This window comes from Heterocephalus glaber, unplaced genomic scaffold (assembly GCF_053883595.1).
Source record: "Heterocephalus glaber isolate CG9 unplaced genomic scaffold, H.glaber_assembly_v1.0 deba00001452, whole genome shotgun sequence".
Taxonomy (NCBI): domain Eukaryota; kingdom Metazoa; phylum Chordata; class Mammalia; order Rodentia; family Bathyergidae; genus Heterocephalus; species Heterocephalus glaber.
Genome location: NW_028258302.1, coordinates 11,058,971 through 11,071,565, shown reverse-complemented (window position 1 = coordinate 11,071,565; position 12,595 = coordinate 11,058,971). Strand labels below are relative to the sequence as shown.

The 12,595-nt window shown below is 49.8% G+C and overlaps 2 protein-coding genes and 1 pseudogene across 2 annotated transcripts; 2 read left to right on the top strand and 1 right to left on the bottom strand.

The window, feature by feature from the left end:
• Positions 1-876: 876 nt before the first annotated feature.
• Positions 877-4,496, bottom strand: LOC110350439 (nuclear cap-binding protein subunit 2 pseudogene; annotated as a pseudogene).
• An 84-nt stretch (positions 4,497-4,580) lies between these two features.
• Positions 4,581-9,668, top strand: Ccdc28b (coiled-coil domain containing 28B). Its single transcript, XM_004850847.3, has 6 exons — positions 4,581-4,890; positions 6,520-6,706; positions 7,979-8,145; positions 8,256-8,446; positions 8,665-8,687; positions 9,476-9,668. The coding sequence occupies exons 1-6, from the start codon at positions 4,779-4,781 to the stop codon at positions 9,528-9,530; spliced, it is 735 nt and encodes a 244-aa protein (XP_004850904.1). The 5' UTR covers positions 4,581-4,778; the 3' UTR covers positions 9,531-9,668.
• A 178-nt stretch (positions 9,669-9,846) lies between these two features.
• On the top strand, positions 9,847-12,521 carry Iqcc (IQ motif containing C). Its single transcript, XM_004921109.4, is given in 9 exon segments — positions 9,847-9,984; positions 10,372-10,515; positions 10,740-11,001; positions 11,195-11,313; positions 11,408-11,528; positions 11,531-11,833; positions 11,836-11,950; positions 11,952-12,127; positions 12,130-12,521. Coding segments are annotated over 9 exon segments (1,422 nt in total). The 5' UTR covers positions 9,847-9,897; the 3' UTR covers positions 12,225-12,521.
• The last annotated feature ends 74 nt before the right edge of the window (positions 12,522-12,595 follow it).

The window sequence follows — 12,595 nt, the reverse complement described above, 5'->3', positions numbered from 1 at the left end:
AATCTCTGTCGTTAGTTTTTTGAGAAAGGGTCTCACTGTGTAGGTCAGGCTGATCATGAACTCACTATGTAGTCCAAGCTAGCCTCGAACTTGTGGTAATCCTGCCTCAGCCTGCTGAGTGCTGGGATTATAGCATAGGCCACCACACTGGCTCTGTGGCCTTTTGATGCTTCTGGATCCATTTGGTTCCCTCCATGCTCACTGACTTGTCTGGATCTGCTGCAAAGTGGCCATAGCTGTGCTCTGGCAGCCTGAATCTCCTGAGAGTGCCCTGCAGCACACTGACAGATCTGCTTGAGCGGCCTATACCCTTGATGAAATTGGCAGGATGCTTTACTCAGTAACATTTAATAAATACTGTTTCCAGCTGGGGGGGCCTCACAGTCTAGGGAAGGGGAAAAAACACAAGTATAGAAAGGCCAACAGTGTATGCCTTTATGGAAAGGCCAGCAGTATAGAAAGGTGTGGAGGTGTATGCCCTGGATCCTGAGGCAGAAGGATCACAAATTAGCCCAGCCTGGACAACTTAATGAACCCCTGTCTAAAAATTAAGAGGGGTGGGGGGATGTAGCTCAGTGAGTACCTCAAAAAAAGCCAGTGATGCTATGAGAACAGAGGAGGGCCCTGCCTTCAACAACAGAGAAGTAGATAACTTGGAAGGGCCTGTTGACCTAAGTATAGGCAGAACAATTTGACAGCTTCATGTAGTAATTAAACGGTTCACCTGGGAATGCAGGTAAACAGGAGGGTTAGAGGGAGATGAGCCTGGCAAACTAGAGTTTGTATACCAAGTTAAAAACTTTGAGGGCTGGGGATTTAGCTCAGTGGTTTTGCTGCCTGCTGTGTAAGCGCAAGGACCCGAGTTCTATTCCCGGTACCAAAAAAAAAAAAAAAAAAAAGAACTTTAAGCCAGATAGCCAGGCATGGTGCCCCACACCTTTAATCCCAGCACTGTGAGTTCAAGGTCAGCCTGAACTGAATAGTAAGACCCTGTCTCAGAAAAAAAAAATTTGACCCAGATCCAGTGGGGCAAGGTGGACCTTCTGAACCACCCAAAACATGAAAAGGACTTTCAGGTTCCTTTGGTTTTAGGTTTTTTTGTTGTTGTTGTTTTTAAGAACCAATATCTTTTAAAAAAAAAAAAAAAACACAATCTTTGGGGGGGGTTTTGGTTTGGTTTTTGTTTGTTGTTTTTTTTTTTTGGTACTGAGGACTGCGCTTGCACAGCAGGCAGCGAAACCACTGAGCTAAACCCCTGGCCCCACAATCTTTGGTTTTAATCCCTTTAGAAATCTGAGTTATGTCTCACTACAGAATAATATAAATTAGTTCAAATTAGTGTAAAAAATGTTTACAAATGAATAGCATATTATTAAATGTTTGTAAATAGTTTCTTCCTATTTCACAACTGTTAACAGCTCCTCTAAAGATACCAGTAACCAGTTTGGAATTGAATGAAAAAACCCACACTTCATGAAAGGTGTTCACAGTAGGGTACTCCAGCCACAACGTTCACACTATATCTTTTTTTTGTTTGTTTTTGGAACACTGTATCTTTTCTGATTAGGGAAAATTATACTCACACATAAGAAATCATCTCTTTGTTTACAAATCCAGAATAAATTCTTTGAGGGTCTCCTTGTTAGACTTTCTTTTTTAGCTGTAGGCAAAACATTACATCTTTTGAAAAATATATTTTAGCAGAACTCAAGTCCTGCACTGAAGCACAGAAGTGGGCAGGGTCCCTAGAACTCAGGCTTTTGTGCCAAATATTTAGGAAGGTCAAAGTTTGCCTTTAGAGATTAGAACTCAACATAGAAGACAAATTCAGTTGTCAGGCAGCTCTTTCTAATTTACAGTAAAACTATACAACAGCAAAACTCCATTTTACCTTGAACTTTACATCATGCAAACTTCAAATTTAAAAAAGAATCATTCCAAGTCCCAGTGTAGATCACAAGCCTTAGACCCAAGCATCAGAAAATAAATTTTGACATTTTTCTAGTCTTCCTAGAAGTATTTTTGGCTGACATTAATTAACAACCTAGACTGAATCTGCTGCTCAGGAACACATTTCTTTTTGCTCTACCACTGAACTCCATCCCCAGGCACAAGAAACACACTTTTTGATCTGGCAACAGAAAATGGTTCTGGTAACTTTTTTTTTTTTTTTCTTGGTACCGGGGATCAAACACGGGTTCTTGCACTTGCGCAGCAGGCAGTGAAACCACTGAGCTAAATCCCCAGCCCTCTGGTAACTTCTCCAGCAGTCAGATGGAGGGAATTTTGCACTGATAGGCCCCTCGCCACTCACTGCTTTTTTGTGACTTTTCGATACCCCACTCTTCCAGTGTCATAGTCCTGCCGATATTCATTGAGAACCTAGCCTCCAGGTCACCCTCATACTGCCTGCCCTCCTTGAAACCTGCGTCCCAGTCTGTGCAAATGATCCTGTCGTCCAGAAGAGTTCTGTTTATGAGACACATGGCATTTTCTGCACCTGCTCTTGAGTATTATTCCACAAAATAGAAGCCACATGTTATTTTCATTTTATCCAAATCCATAATGATCTTCTTTGTCACCACTTTTGCTGAAGAGTTCATAAATTTGTTTTTCGGTAAAAGGAAAGATTTCTGACATACCATGTACAACTTTTCAGTAATTTTTCTTGTTTTTCATTGTCATCTTGAAAGTGCTGGTCCCATTACTGGTACTGGCTCAGCTCCACGTAGGAGTTGCTGCACAACACCTTCAGGATGCTACCCGACATGATGCTAAGAGGTAGAGGAAAACTCTTTGCCTCCGTGAACAGCCATGGAGTTCTTGGTTTTTGTATTTCTGTGACAAGGTCTCGGTATGTAGTTCAGGCTGGCCTTGAACTCACTATGTAGCCTAGGCTGGCCTTGAACTCAGCAATCCTCCTGCCTCAGCCTCCTAAGTGTTAGGATTACAGCGATGCACCACCACACCTGGCCTGGTTTTAGGTATCTCTTGACAAGATCACATTGTCTTTTCAGCAAGTTTCTTACCCCTGTTTACTCACTGAGAATTAACTGAGGGTTAGCTCAGCGGCACCAAACCTGCCTCACAAGCGCAAGGTCGTGAGTTAGATCCCTGGTACCAAAAAAAAGAAAAAAAAAGCTGAGGCTTCATTATATAGGAGATAACCTACTGGTGCCCTTGTCCACCACCTTGTTCTCTCTGGGACCTCAGTTACACACAGATGATGGTACGAGGTGAATGCCCAACAAATGGCAGAGGCAAGACAAGTGCTCTTCACTCTAGCCCCTGCAAGTAGATGCATCCATCCACTAGTTGGGACAGTCCCAGCAGAGGCTCCGCCCCCTTCTTGATGGATGTGCCGGCCACATTGGTTCTAGTCAAAGATCCTCTGGAAGGGGTGAGAGGATGCCACCCCAACTCTTGAAATGCAAAGCAGCTCTGAGAATAACGAGGTTTCTGGCTCCTCCTCGGGAAGCAACTGAAGGTGGGAACCTGAGAGTGCTCCTAGACCCTCTGCCACTTTCCACAGGCACCTTGGCGCAACTGTAGCAGCTCTGGTAGGGAAGGAGAGAGACTTCTCTGTCGTCCTCCTTCCCCTGAAAAAGTCCAGAATTAATGTCTCCCCTTCTCAAGGATGATGGAGGGTGGAATTACCTGGAAAAAGTTTGTGGCTGCAGAAGCAGTGCCACTCCCCAACTCAGCCAGAGACCCAGGCCTGGGAAATGCTCAAGCCCAGTGTTGAGGGAGGTGATCAGAGAGACTGTGTGGTTTGCCCTGGGACAGTTAATTCAAACCTGCTGGGAAGCCTGGCCCAGAATGAGCCTTTCTCCTGTGGCACCAGATGCTGCTCTGGGGACATGAGCTGGGAGCCTCGGCCAAGTCTTTAAATAGCTGCCCCATAGATCTGACCTGAATGCAGCACCAGTCTGACTCCTCCCTGGTACTAGGGTTTCCCTCCTGGGCGCTGGAGTCGGTGCCACGGAATCTCAGAGTCTTCTCTCTGACCTGGTGTTCCCTATACCTGTCTCAGCCTGGCAGGTGGGAAGGAGTCCTGTCACATCATCAGTGGCAGAATAGAACCCCACCACCTACCAGCCATTGTCTGTGTGTGGCTGGGGACATGGTATTGCCCTGGAATGACTTTACTTGCAATAAAATGAAAGCAATGACAGTGATGCTTCAGGGTTGTTATGGGGATTAAAATTTATATAAAATGACTAGGGAAGGGCCGGGGATTTAGCTCAGTGGTTCCAGCGCCTGCCTTGCAAGCGGAAGGTCCTGAGTTCAATCCCCGGTACCAAAAAAAATAAAAATAAAATGACTAGGGGGTGAAAAGAATTAGATGTATTATGTATGTATACCAACTCACCATAATGAATGTAATCATTATGTACTGCAAACATGTACTAATAAAAATGAAAAATTAGTCTAGTAGGAAAACTAAAAAAAGTGTTGGATACATGGATGTCTACTCTTGCTTCTTCCTGCTCCTTCTTATACACTTATATGTTTCCCCTTCTCTCTCCTCTCACGCTCTTCCCTTCCCCTCCTCCCCCTCCCCTTCTCCTCTTCTTCTGACGAAGCCACCTCCATTTTGTAAGGACTGTGCTTTCCTTCCTAAAGTGACCTGGAAGGGAAAGAATTTTCTAAATCGGTATCGCACCTCCAACAAAGTCACCTTAGTTGAGAGGGGAAGGGAGTGAGAGGGACAGACGCGGAGCCACCCCTCTCTCCCCGCTCTATCCCGAGCCCGGTTAAGGCCACTTTCTCTTTAAATGCAAATCACCTCCCGCCAGTTTAGCTCCCACCCGCTCGCGTTCCCGGGAGGACATCGCGGAAAGCGAAGGAACTTGCATCGGGGCATCTCTCGGGACCTCAGACTTCCAGGTCAGTTGCCCCTGGATCGGAGGGGACGGGATGATGCGCTGTGACTCTCCGTTTGGGAGATCCTTTCTTCAGGGGCTGAGCGTGGGAAACCGGTCCCTTGTGGCCTCTTCGCTCCTGGGGAGCTGGGGCTCTTGCTCCAGTTCTGTCAAGTCCTTCACTGGGTCACACTGCTACTGGGAGAGGCAAAGGATGCGCCCTGAACTCCCCTCTACTGCGCCCCTGACCCATGCAGTACCAGCCACCTTCAAAGCTTATGCCTGCCCTCCACCTGGAGTCAGGCTTTGTGGCAGCGATCTGGAGTGAGACCCCTGGGAGAGGACCCCCGCAGACCAGAGGCTTCAGTGGTGGGGCTGCACTGGAGGCCATCTAACCAGTGCCAGCCATGGGTGCAGCCATTGTTGGAGGCCGAGGCTGCCAGCTGCCTGTCCACCCACCCAGGGACTTTCTCACTAGAAAGAGTGAAAGGCTAGAAGCTGTGCCAAGGGAACTTCTGGGAGTCCCTGGCATTTGCAGTTTGGAGTAAAGTAGAAGAGGGATGGGGGGGGGGGGGGCGCGGTCCCCTGTCATGTGTGCTCTGGCTTCTCCTGCAAAAACTTATGGTGGCCACTGCTTGACACTGAGACCTTCCCAGGTGTCCCCGCGCTCACCTTGGTTGCCTCTCATGCCCACAGATTGGTCAGAATCTGCCAAGGCATTTGATAAACAAAGTGAGGCCTACTGGACACTCATACTGCTCCTCTGGGTTCCTGCCAGCTCATATCAACCCTGCCTCCCCCTCCATTTCCCCTCCAGCCCCACCCTTTCAGCCACAGAGCTGAGTCCAGCCACACCAGGAGAGCCCTGTCTGGTCAGTGATTTTAGGCAGAGAGAGACAGAGGGTGGCCTTGGAAAGTCCTTCATAGGCACATCCATGCACCCAGCAGCAGTACTGGCATCTGGCCCTGTGCAGATGAAGGGACAGAGGCCCTGACCGTTGTGAGAAGACAATTGCAAAGGGTCCTTTTTTCGCAGTTCTCAGGGGTTGCTGGGTGAAGGGATGACTTTCCCCCTCACTATCTGTAGGGGACAGGGGAAGGGGACGTTACCAGAACCTCTGCAGTGAGTCCTGGTCTCCTGCGAACCACAACAGCACACGGCGAATTACAGGAAAGGTAGAAAAATGAGACTGAGAAGAAGCTGAGCTTTGGGTCTGATCAGTGCTGCTCTGGGCGGCAAAAACAAAAGCCCGCCCCGCTTACCACACCTTTTATTCAGTACCTCGTAACAAATGACTTGCAGAGAATTCAGTACATCGGGAGAAACAAATGTAACAAATGACTTGCAGAGAGTTCAGTAGTTCACATTGGGATAAACAAGGTGTAACAAAAGGCTTGCAGAGAGTTCGGTACATCTCGGGTAAACAAGATGTTAACAGTCCAAGAACAACGAGGAACTGAGCAGATGTTTGTTCTCCCAGGATGTTTCTTGTCCTGGAGAATCACAGCATCACTGGATCACTGAAGTCTCACTTGTGACCGGAGGCCAAACTGGAGTTATTCTGTAGCTGGGCTGTAGGCAAGAGAACTAGGCTAACCAAATGATTTTTCCCTAGAATTATGTAACATTGCTCCCAACAACTATCTTTTCCAGGCCTGAGGCCCAGCCAGCATCCAATGGATGACAAAAAGAAGAAAAGGAGTCCCAAGCCCTGCCTGGCCCAGCCAGCCCAGGCACCAAGCACACTTCGCAGGGTCCAGGTACCCACAAGCCACAGTGGCTCTTTGGCCCTGGGACTCCCTCATCTCCCATCCCCCAAGCAACGGGCCAAGTTCAAGAGGTGTGTAAAGAAGGAAGTTGGGTAAATGGGGAGGGCCTCCAACTCTGGGATGTGCACTGTGGGGAAGGCAATGGGGAGCCTTCACTTACTAAGCAATAATGGATGCCTTCCCTGGTACTGGCCCCAGCTGGCCCCTGAACACTGAGATGACTCAGAGCCAGTGCCTTCCCTTAAGCGCATTGCTAAAAGCCAGGTGGGTCACCAGAATTGGGCAGAGTGAGGCTGTACCTTGGAAGGAGTGAGCAAACTGCCAGGAACTGAAAGCCAGAGGGGGCTACCAGGCACCCTGAAGAAGGAAAAATGTTCTAGGCTGGGAGACTTGCTTGGCATAAAAAACAGAGAAAGATTTGGTCTAGAAAGTTTCAGGAACAACAAATAGTTGGGGCCCTTGAAGTGCCAGTGAACAAGAAATAGTTGGAGAATACCTGGGTATGCAATTTGAATTCTCTAAATTTTTTTAAATGATTGGGAATTTACATGCTAACTTATAGTGTGTCCATGCAGGTTCTCACCAAATACAATGTGTTCTTTCTCCAGGAGTTCAGATTCTTTCTCTAAATGTTACCCTGTGGCTTTCTATGCCACCTGGCTGAAAGGCATGATTGGAGGCAGCCACAGGGGGTTGTAGCTGAAGCCGGGGCTGGGATGAGAATAACAGGAAATACAGCTGGAAAGGAAGAAAGACCAGGCTGGCAAGGACTTCAGTGTATCCTGAAGAAATGGAAAATTCAAAAGTTTTTAGCATAGAAACAGAAAGATGGGGGTGGGGGGTCAGATAGCTTCGGTGGTAATAAAGGAGTAATTATCTCCAAGTTCACCGAAGATCAAGGAGTCCATGTGATCATCTAGAATCACAGAAGGATATGTGAGGCTCTGAGAAACTCAGGAGTCCACCAGGTGTGGTGGCACATGCCTGTAATCCCAGCATACAGCACTCACTCAGGAGGCTAAGGCAGGAGGATCACGGTGAGTTCCAGGCCAGCCTGGGCTACATAGCGAGACCCTGTACTCAGGAGTCATCCCCATGCAGGCATGGGTTTGGCTGTGTCATTAGTGGAAAGACTTCGTTTTACCTGTTACCCCTATACACCTCTCACTCACTCCTGTCCCTTTACCCATTCTGGTCCCAGGGCAGGGCCAGAAGCACAAATATCAACTTGTGTTGCGAGTAGATGGGAAGATGAATTAGTATATAGATAGATGGTATAAGAGATCCATGAGTGCCTGGCTGCCCTTCCAGCATGTGACCATGGTCATGTCCATCCTATCCAGAGTAGGCAAAGAGAAATGCCGCCCAGTGCTGGCCGGAGGTGGAGGTGGCTCTGCAGGCACGCCCCTGCAGCACTCCTTCCTGACCGAGGTGACTGACGTCTATGAGATGGAGGGGGGACTGCTGAATCTGCTCAATGATTTCCACTCAGGCAAGCTCCAGGCCTTTGGTGAGTCCTGAGGGCTTGGCAGAGAGGGGATTGGGTAGGGCTGGTCTCTGGGGTGTGACTGGGTCTAGGGTCCCAGGCCCCTTCCCAAGGCTCAGACAGACACTGTCCAGGGAAGGAATGCTCCTTCGAGCAGCTGGAGCATGTGCGGGAGATGCAAGAGAAACTGGCCCGACTGCACTTCAGCCTGGATGTGTGTGGGGAGGAGGAGGACGAGGAAGAAGAGGACAGCGCCCCTGAGGGGTTGCCAGAAGAACAGAAAAAGACAATGGCAGACCGCAACCTGGACCAGCTGCTTAGCAATGTGGGTCACGAAGCTAGGTGCTCGGGCTCCTGGGGGAACCTCGGGTGGGAGAAGATACATTTTCCCAAAGCCATTCTTGGCCTCTGCTGAAAAGGAGGGGCTGCATGGATCCAAGAGCTGTGAGCCCCTCAATCCATAACAGAAGAAGGCCCCCAGAGCATGGGGAGTTCAACCTGCTCCCCCTACTGACAGAAACCTCCCTTTCTTTCTATTGACAGCTTGAAGATCTTAGTAATTCTATGTATCCTTTTTAAAGGAACTGACAGTGCAGTGCCCCTGTGTTTCCCAGAGGACAAAGGGATGCTGGATGGGATGAGGTCAGTTTCTTTCTCTTCACCTCCCTCCAGGATACCCATCCTTAACCAACATTCCCACCCTTTGCAGTCTTACTGCTTCAGAACTGGGCACAAACTGTCCCTACCCGGGTAGAGGACTATGAAAAGAATTTCCCAAATATATGGGGAAAGATGGGTGCAAGGAATGTTTTACCTCCTGATGAAAATCTCACTGCAGGGCCGGGGATTTAGCTCAGTGGTTCCACCACCTGCCTTGCAAGCACAAGGTCCTGAGTTCAATCCTCAGTACCAAAAAAAAAAAACCCAAAACTGTCTCGTTGCAGTACTTTAGCTAACACCAATCCTTGTCTGATGTTCTCCTACCCTTTCAGCACTTAATTTAAAATAAGTCCTCATCTACACCCTGTCACATGCACACACAGCAACCACGGGTCCACCAGCTCATTTGAACTGCATGCGCTGGATGAAAAGAGAAAAGAGGGTAAAGGGGCCTAGCAAGAAAGGCAGGCAGAGTAGACTGGGATGTAGCTCAGTGGGAGATCACATACTTGGCCTGGAAGAGCCCCAAGGTTCCATCGAAGCACCACACACGCACGAAAAAAAGGACGAGGACTGGAACCTCAGACTATGGACGAACTTTCACAAGGCTGAGCAAACTAAGCCTGTACAGGATGGGAAGACAGATGGCAGGGAGGACTGGAATTCAAAGTTTCACAATCCTTGACTGGCACAGACAGAAACTGCACCTGGCAGAGAACGCTGAGCCTGAGGAGCAATCAGCTGCATAGGTGTTGAATACAAGCCCAGACTGCCTCTCTTATTCCTTTCAAACTGTGACTTTTTATGGACTCCGGAAGGTATTCCGCAGTCCCCCAGGTGCTATGGGGGAAGGGGGCATTGGATGGAATTAAAAAAAAAAGAAAGTAGCTTCTTGTCCTCCTTCCTTTCCTCGTGTCTCTCCTCGGGGCACCCTTACGCAGCACACTTGGTTCGGAGGCTCTGCTTGGGTAAGACTGGGACGCACTCAGTTGCTCTGGGAGGAGACTTGGCGGAAGCTCCAGGTGCGTAGTTTAAACCCTGACGAGGCTAGGGCTGCCTAGGAAACAGCGAGTGTGGAGTTCTGCGCCTGCGCACGTTTGGGTAGGGCGCCGCCTAATGACGCATTGCGCACGCGTGCGCCAGTGGCCAGTGAGAGTCCGGATGGAGTCGGAGTTGATCCTTCGAAGGGTGTCGGCGCTGCAGGTTCATTGCGGGACGGACGGGAGGGCGGTGCGCCTGGGGGTCTCAGTCAGGGACCTACGGCCTAGACGAGGGTGTCATGATCAGTCCCCTACCCGCGTGCCAAACTCTGGAGGTGCCGGTCTACCCCCACCACAGTGAAGAATGGTAAGACCCACCGACTTCCCTGAGCGCTCCTGCGGCATCAGGGGAAGAGCCGGAAAAGCTGTAAAGCCAGGACGAGGTCCAGTTCAGAATCCTCCCTGAAAGTCCTGGAGCCCCAGCGCACACTGTCACTAGTCTTTTCCTTGGGGCCGTGACATCTCTTGCAGCCCCGGGGATGACCGTCCCGAGAGGCCCCTTCTTGAAATGATTACCCCCACCCCCCACCCCGGCCTTTCTACACACCAGGCCTGCATCCGGGGCTTCTTGGTCCGACGCCGATTCCAAAGACTTCGAGCTGAGTATGAGTTGATTGTACAGGAGATCGAGGGAGGCCTGGGCACACTTCAGTGGAGTTCGGGCTACATTCCCAGGCCCTGTTTTCTCCCAAAGGTATCGCACACCCCAGGGGGAGAGAGGAGGGGAGGGACCTGGACAGGGGATTCAAGGGAATGGTAGAACCCACTCTTCTGATGACAAACCTGACACTGGACAAGGCAGCATACTTGCCGCCTCACACCCCATTCCTTAATCCTAGCAAATACCCACTGGTCCATGGTGCCCAGATTCATGGAGAGCTTTATGTATTGGGCTCTCACACCTCTGTGATTTCTTAGAAGGCAAAATCCCATCGCTTTTGGAAAGCAGGAGAGAAAGTACCAAGTCCAGAGCAGGAACGATGGAGCCACTTCTCCTTTAAAAAGTCTGAGGAAAAGATCATCTGGGAAGAGATGGGACTGAAGAAGACAGAAGAGATCTCAGCAAAATCAGGAAGTCTTTTCAGAGATGACAGCTCCTGGCTTCAGGTTGAGCACAGCAATGAAACCAAGTATCCCAGCCAAAAGGAGACCAGAGACACATCAAGGATTGAGAACCCAGGTACCTCTCTGACTAGATCAGGGCAAGCCCCTGACCCTCTCTGGGCCTTAGGCTCCCCATCTGAAAAGTTAAAGGAATGTGCTAGACAAGCTGCAGCCCCCTCCTCCTCTCTCTGCCTGGTTGGGGGAGACACATGGGTGGGCAGCAAGGGGTCCAGCTCTAAAGTATTATCCTTCTCTTCTCTCCTTCAAAGTAGCCACAAGTGCAGGACTGTCCTGCAGCCATCATGAGCTCCAGGAGCTCCACTATCATCGAAGCCACTTGGCCATGGAACTACTATGGTTACAACAGGCCATCAACAGCCGTAAGGAGGTAGGTGCTAACTGGGAACTCTGGGTGGGGATTAGGGAGAGACCTCCTGCTGTCCTCAGGCCTGCATGGTACAGTATCTCTTCTCTCCCAACAGTATCTAATTCTCAGACAAACACTGACATCCCCAGAGGCAGCCCAGACCAGAGAAGAACTCAGCCTGTGCCCAGACCGTGGAGGACAGGCTTGTGAGAAGGTGTGGTCACAACGAAGCCCATTGTCAGGACTACTGGAGAGCTAGACCTTCCAGATGACTCCTGTCAGAAGGCCAAATCACAGCCCTACAAGTCCCCAGAGAGTCTGGGCACTACCGACAAAACTACTGCTGGGGCTAAAGGCAGGGAACCATGTCATAGGAAGGCTGGGCCATGGCTGTCTATACTATCAGATAGCCAGGCTGGAGGGGACAGGGTGACCAAAGGGCCAGATCAAAGAGGACAGACCTTTGAAGGTACTTTCTTGCAGCAGATGAAACTTCTGGAGGACCAGACCTCTAGGGCCCTCAAACCTAGAACTCCCTGTTCTGGAAAGCCAGGACACAGCTACCTGCTCTCTGTGAAGACCCAGATGTTGAGGACAAGTCTTTCAGAAAGCCAAACCACAAAGAGCCTGACTACCAAACAGTCAGACCACAAGAGCTGAACAGAAGACCACAGCATTTGGAATGGGACCTTGGCGGGGCCAGAGCATGGTCACCCGGACCTCAGGAGGGCTAAATTACCCAAGGCACAGACACCCAGTGATAGAAGTCCCGGAGACAGAGTGTCCAGTGAGCCTAGTCACAAAGAATGGAAAAACCACGGAACTGCACTTTGGAGATAAGGCTTCCTGAGAATCTGTCTTCCACAGGATTAGACGAGACGGGAGAGGACCAATGGAGGGGCAGAACATTGAAAACAGGACCTCCAGGTTAGACGCTGGGGAGCCAGGGAATGAACAGGTTCTGATGGGGACACTGTGAAAGGGCAGAAGGCAAGCCCTCATCCTGGTACCAGCTCTACTTTCTGCCCTCAGCCCCAGCCAGTGGTGGCTAGTGGGACCCAGAGAGACTAAAGGATAGAGTTGGCATAAATAGAGGGAAGAAGAAAAAAGATACCCTTTTGTCCTCTGCCAGTGGCACAATCCAAATTTCAGTTAAATCCAAATTAAGCAGTTACCTGGGGAAAGTAAAGTGGGAGGCCTGGGGAATAAAGGTTTTTCTTGGATTCTGAGCCTGGCTGCTTTCAAGTCCTGCCTCTGGCCTCTCCTGTTCAGTTCCACCTAGCTAGCATGGGGCGGCGTCATC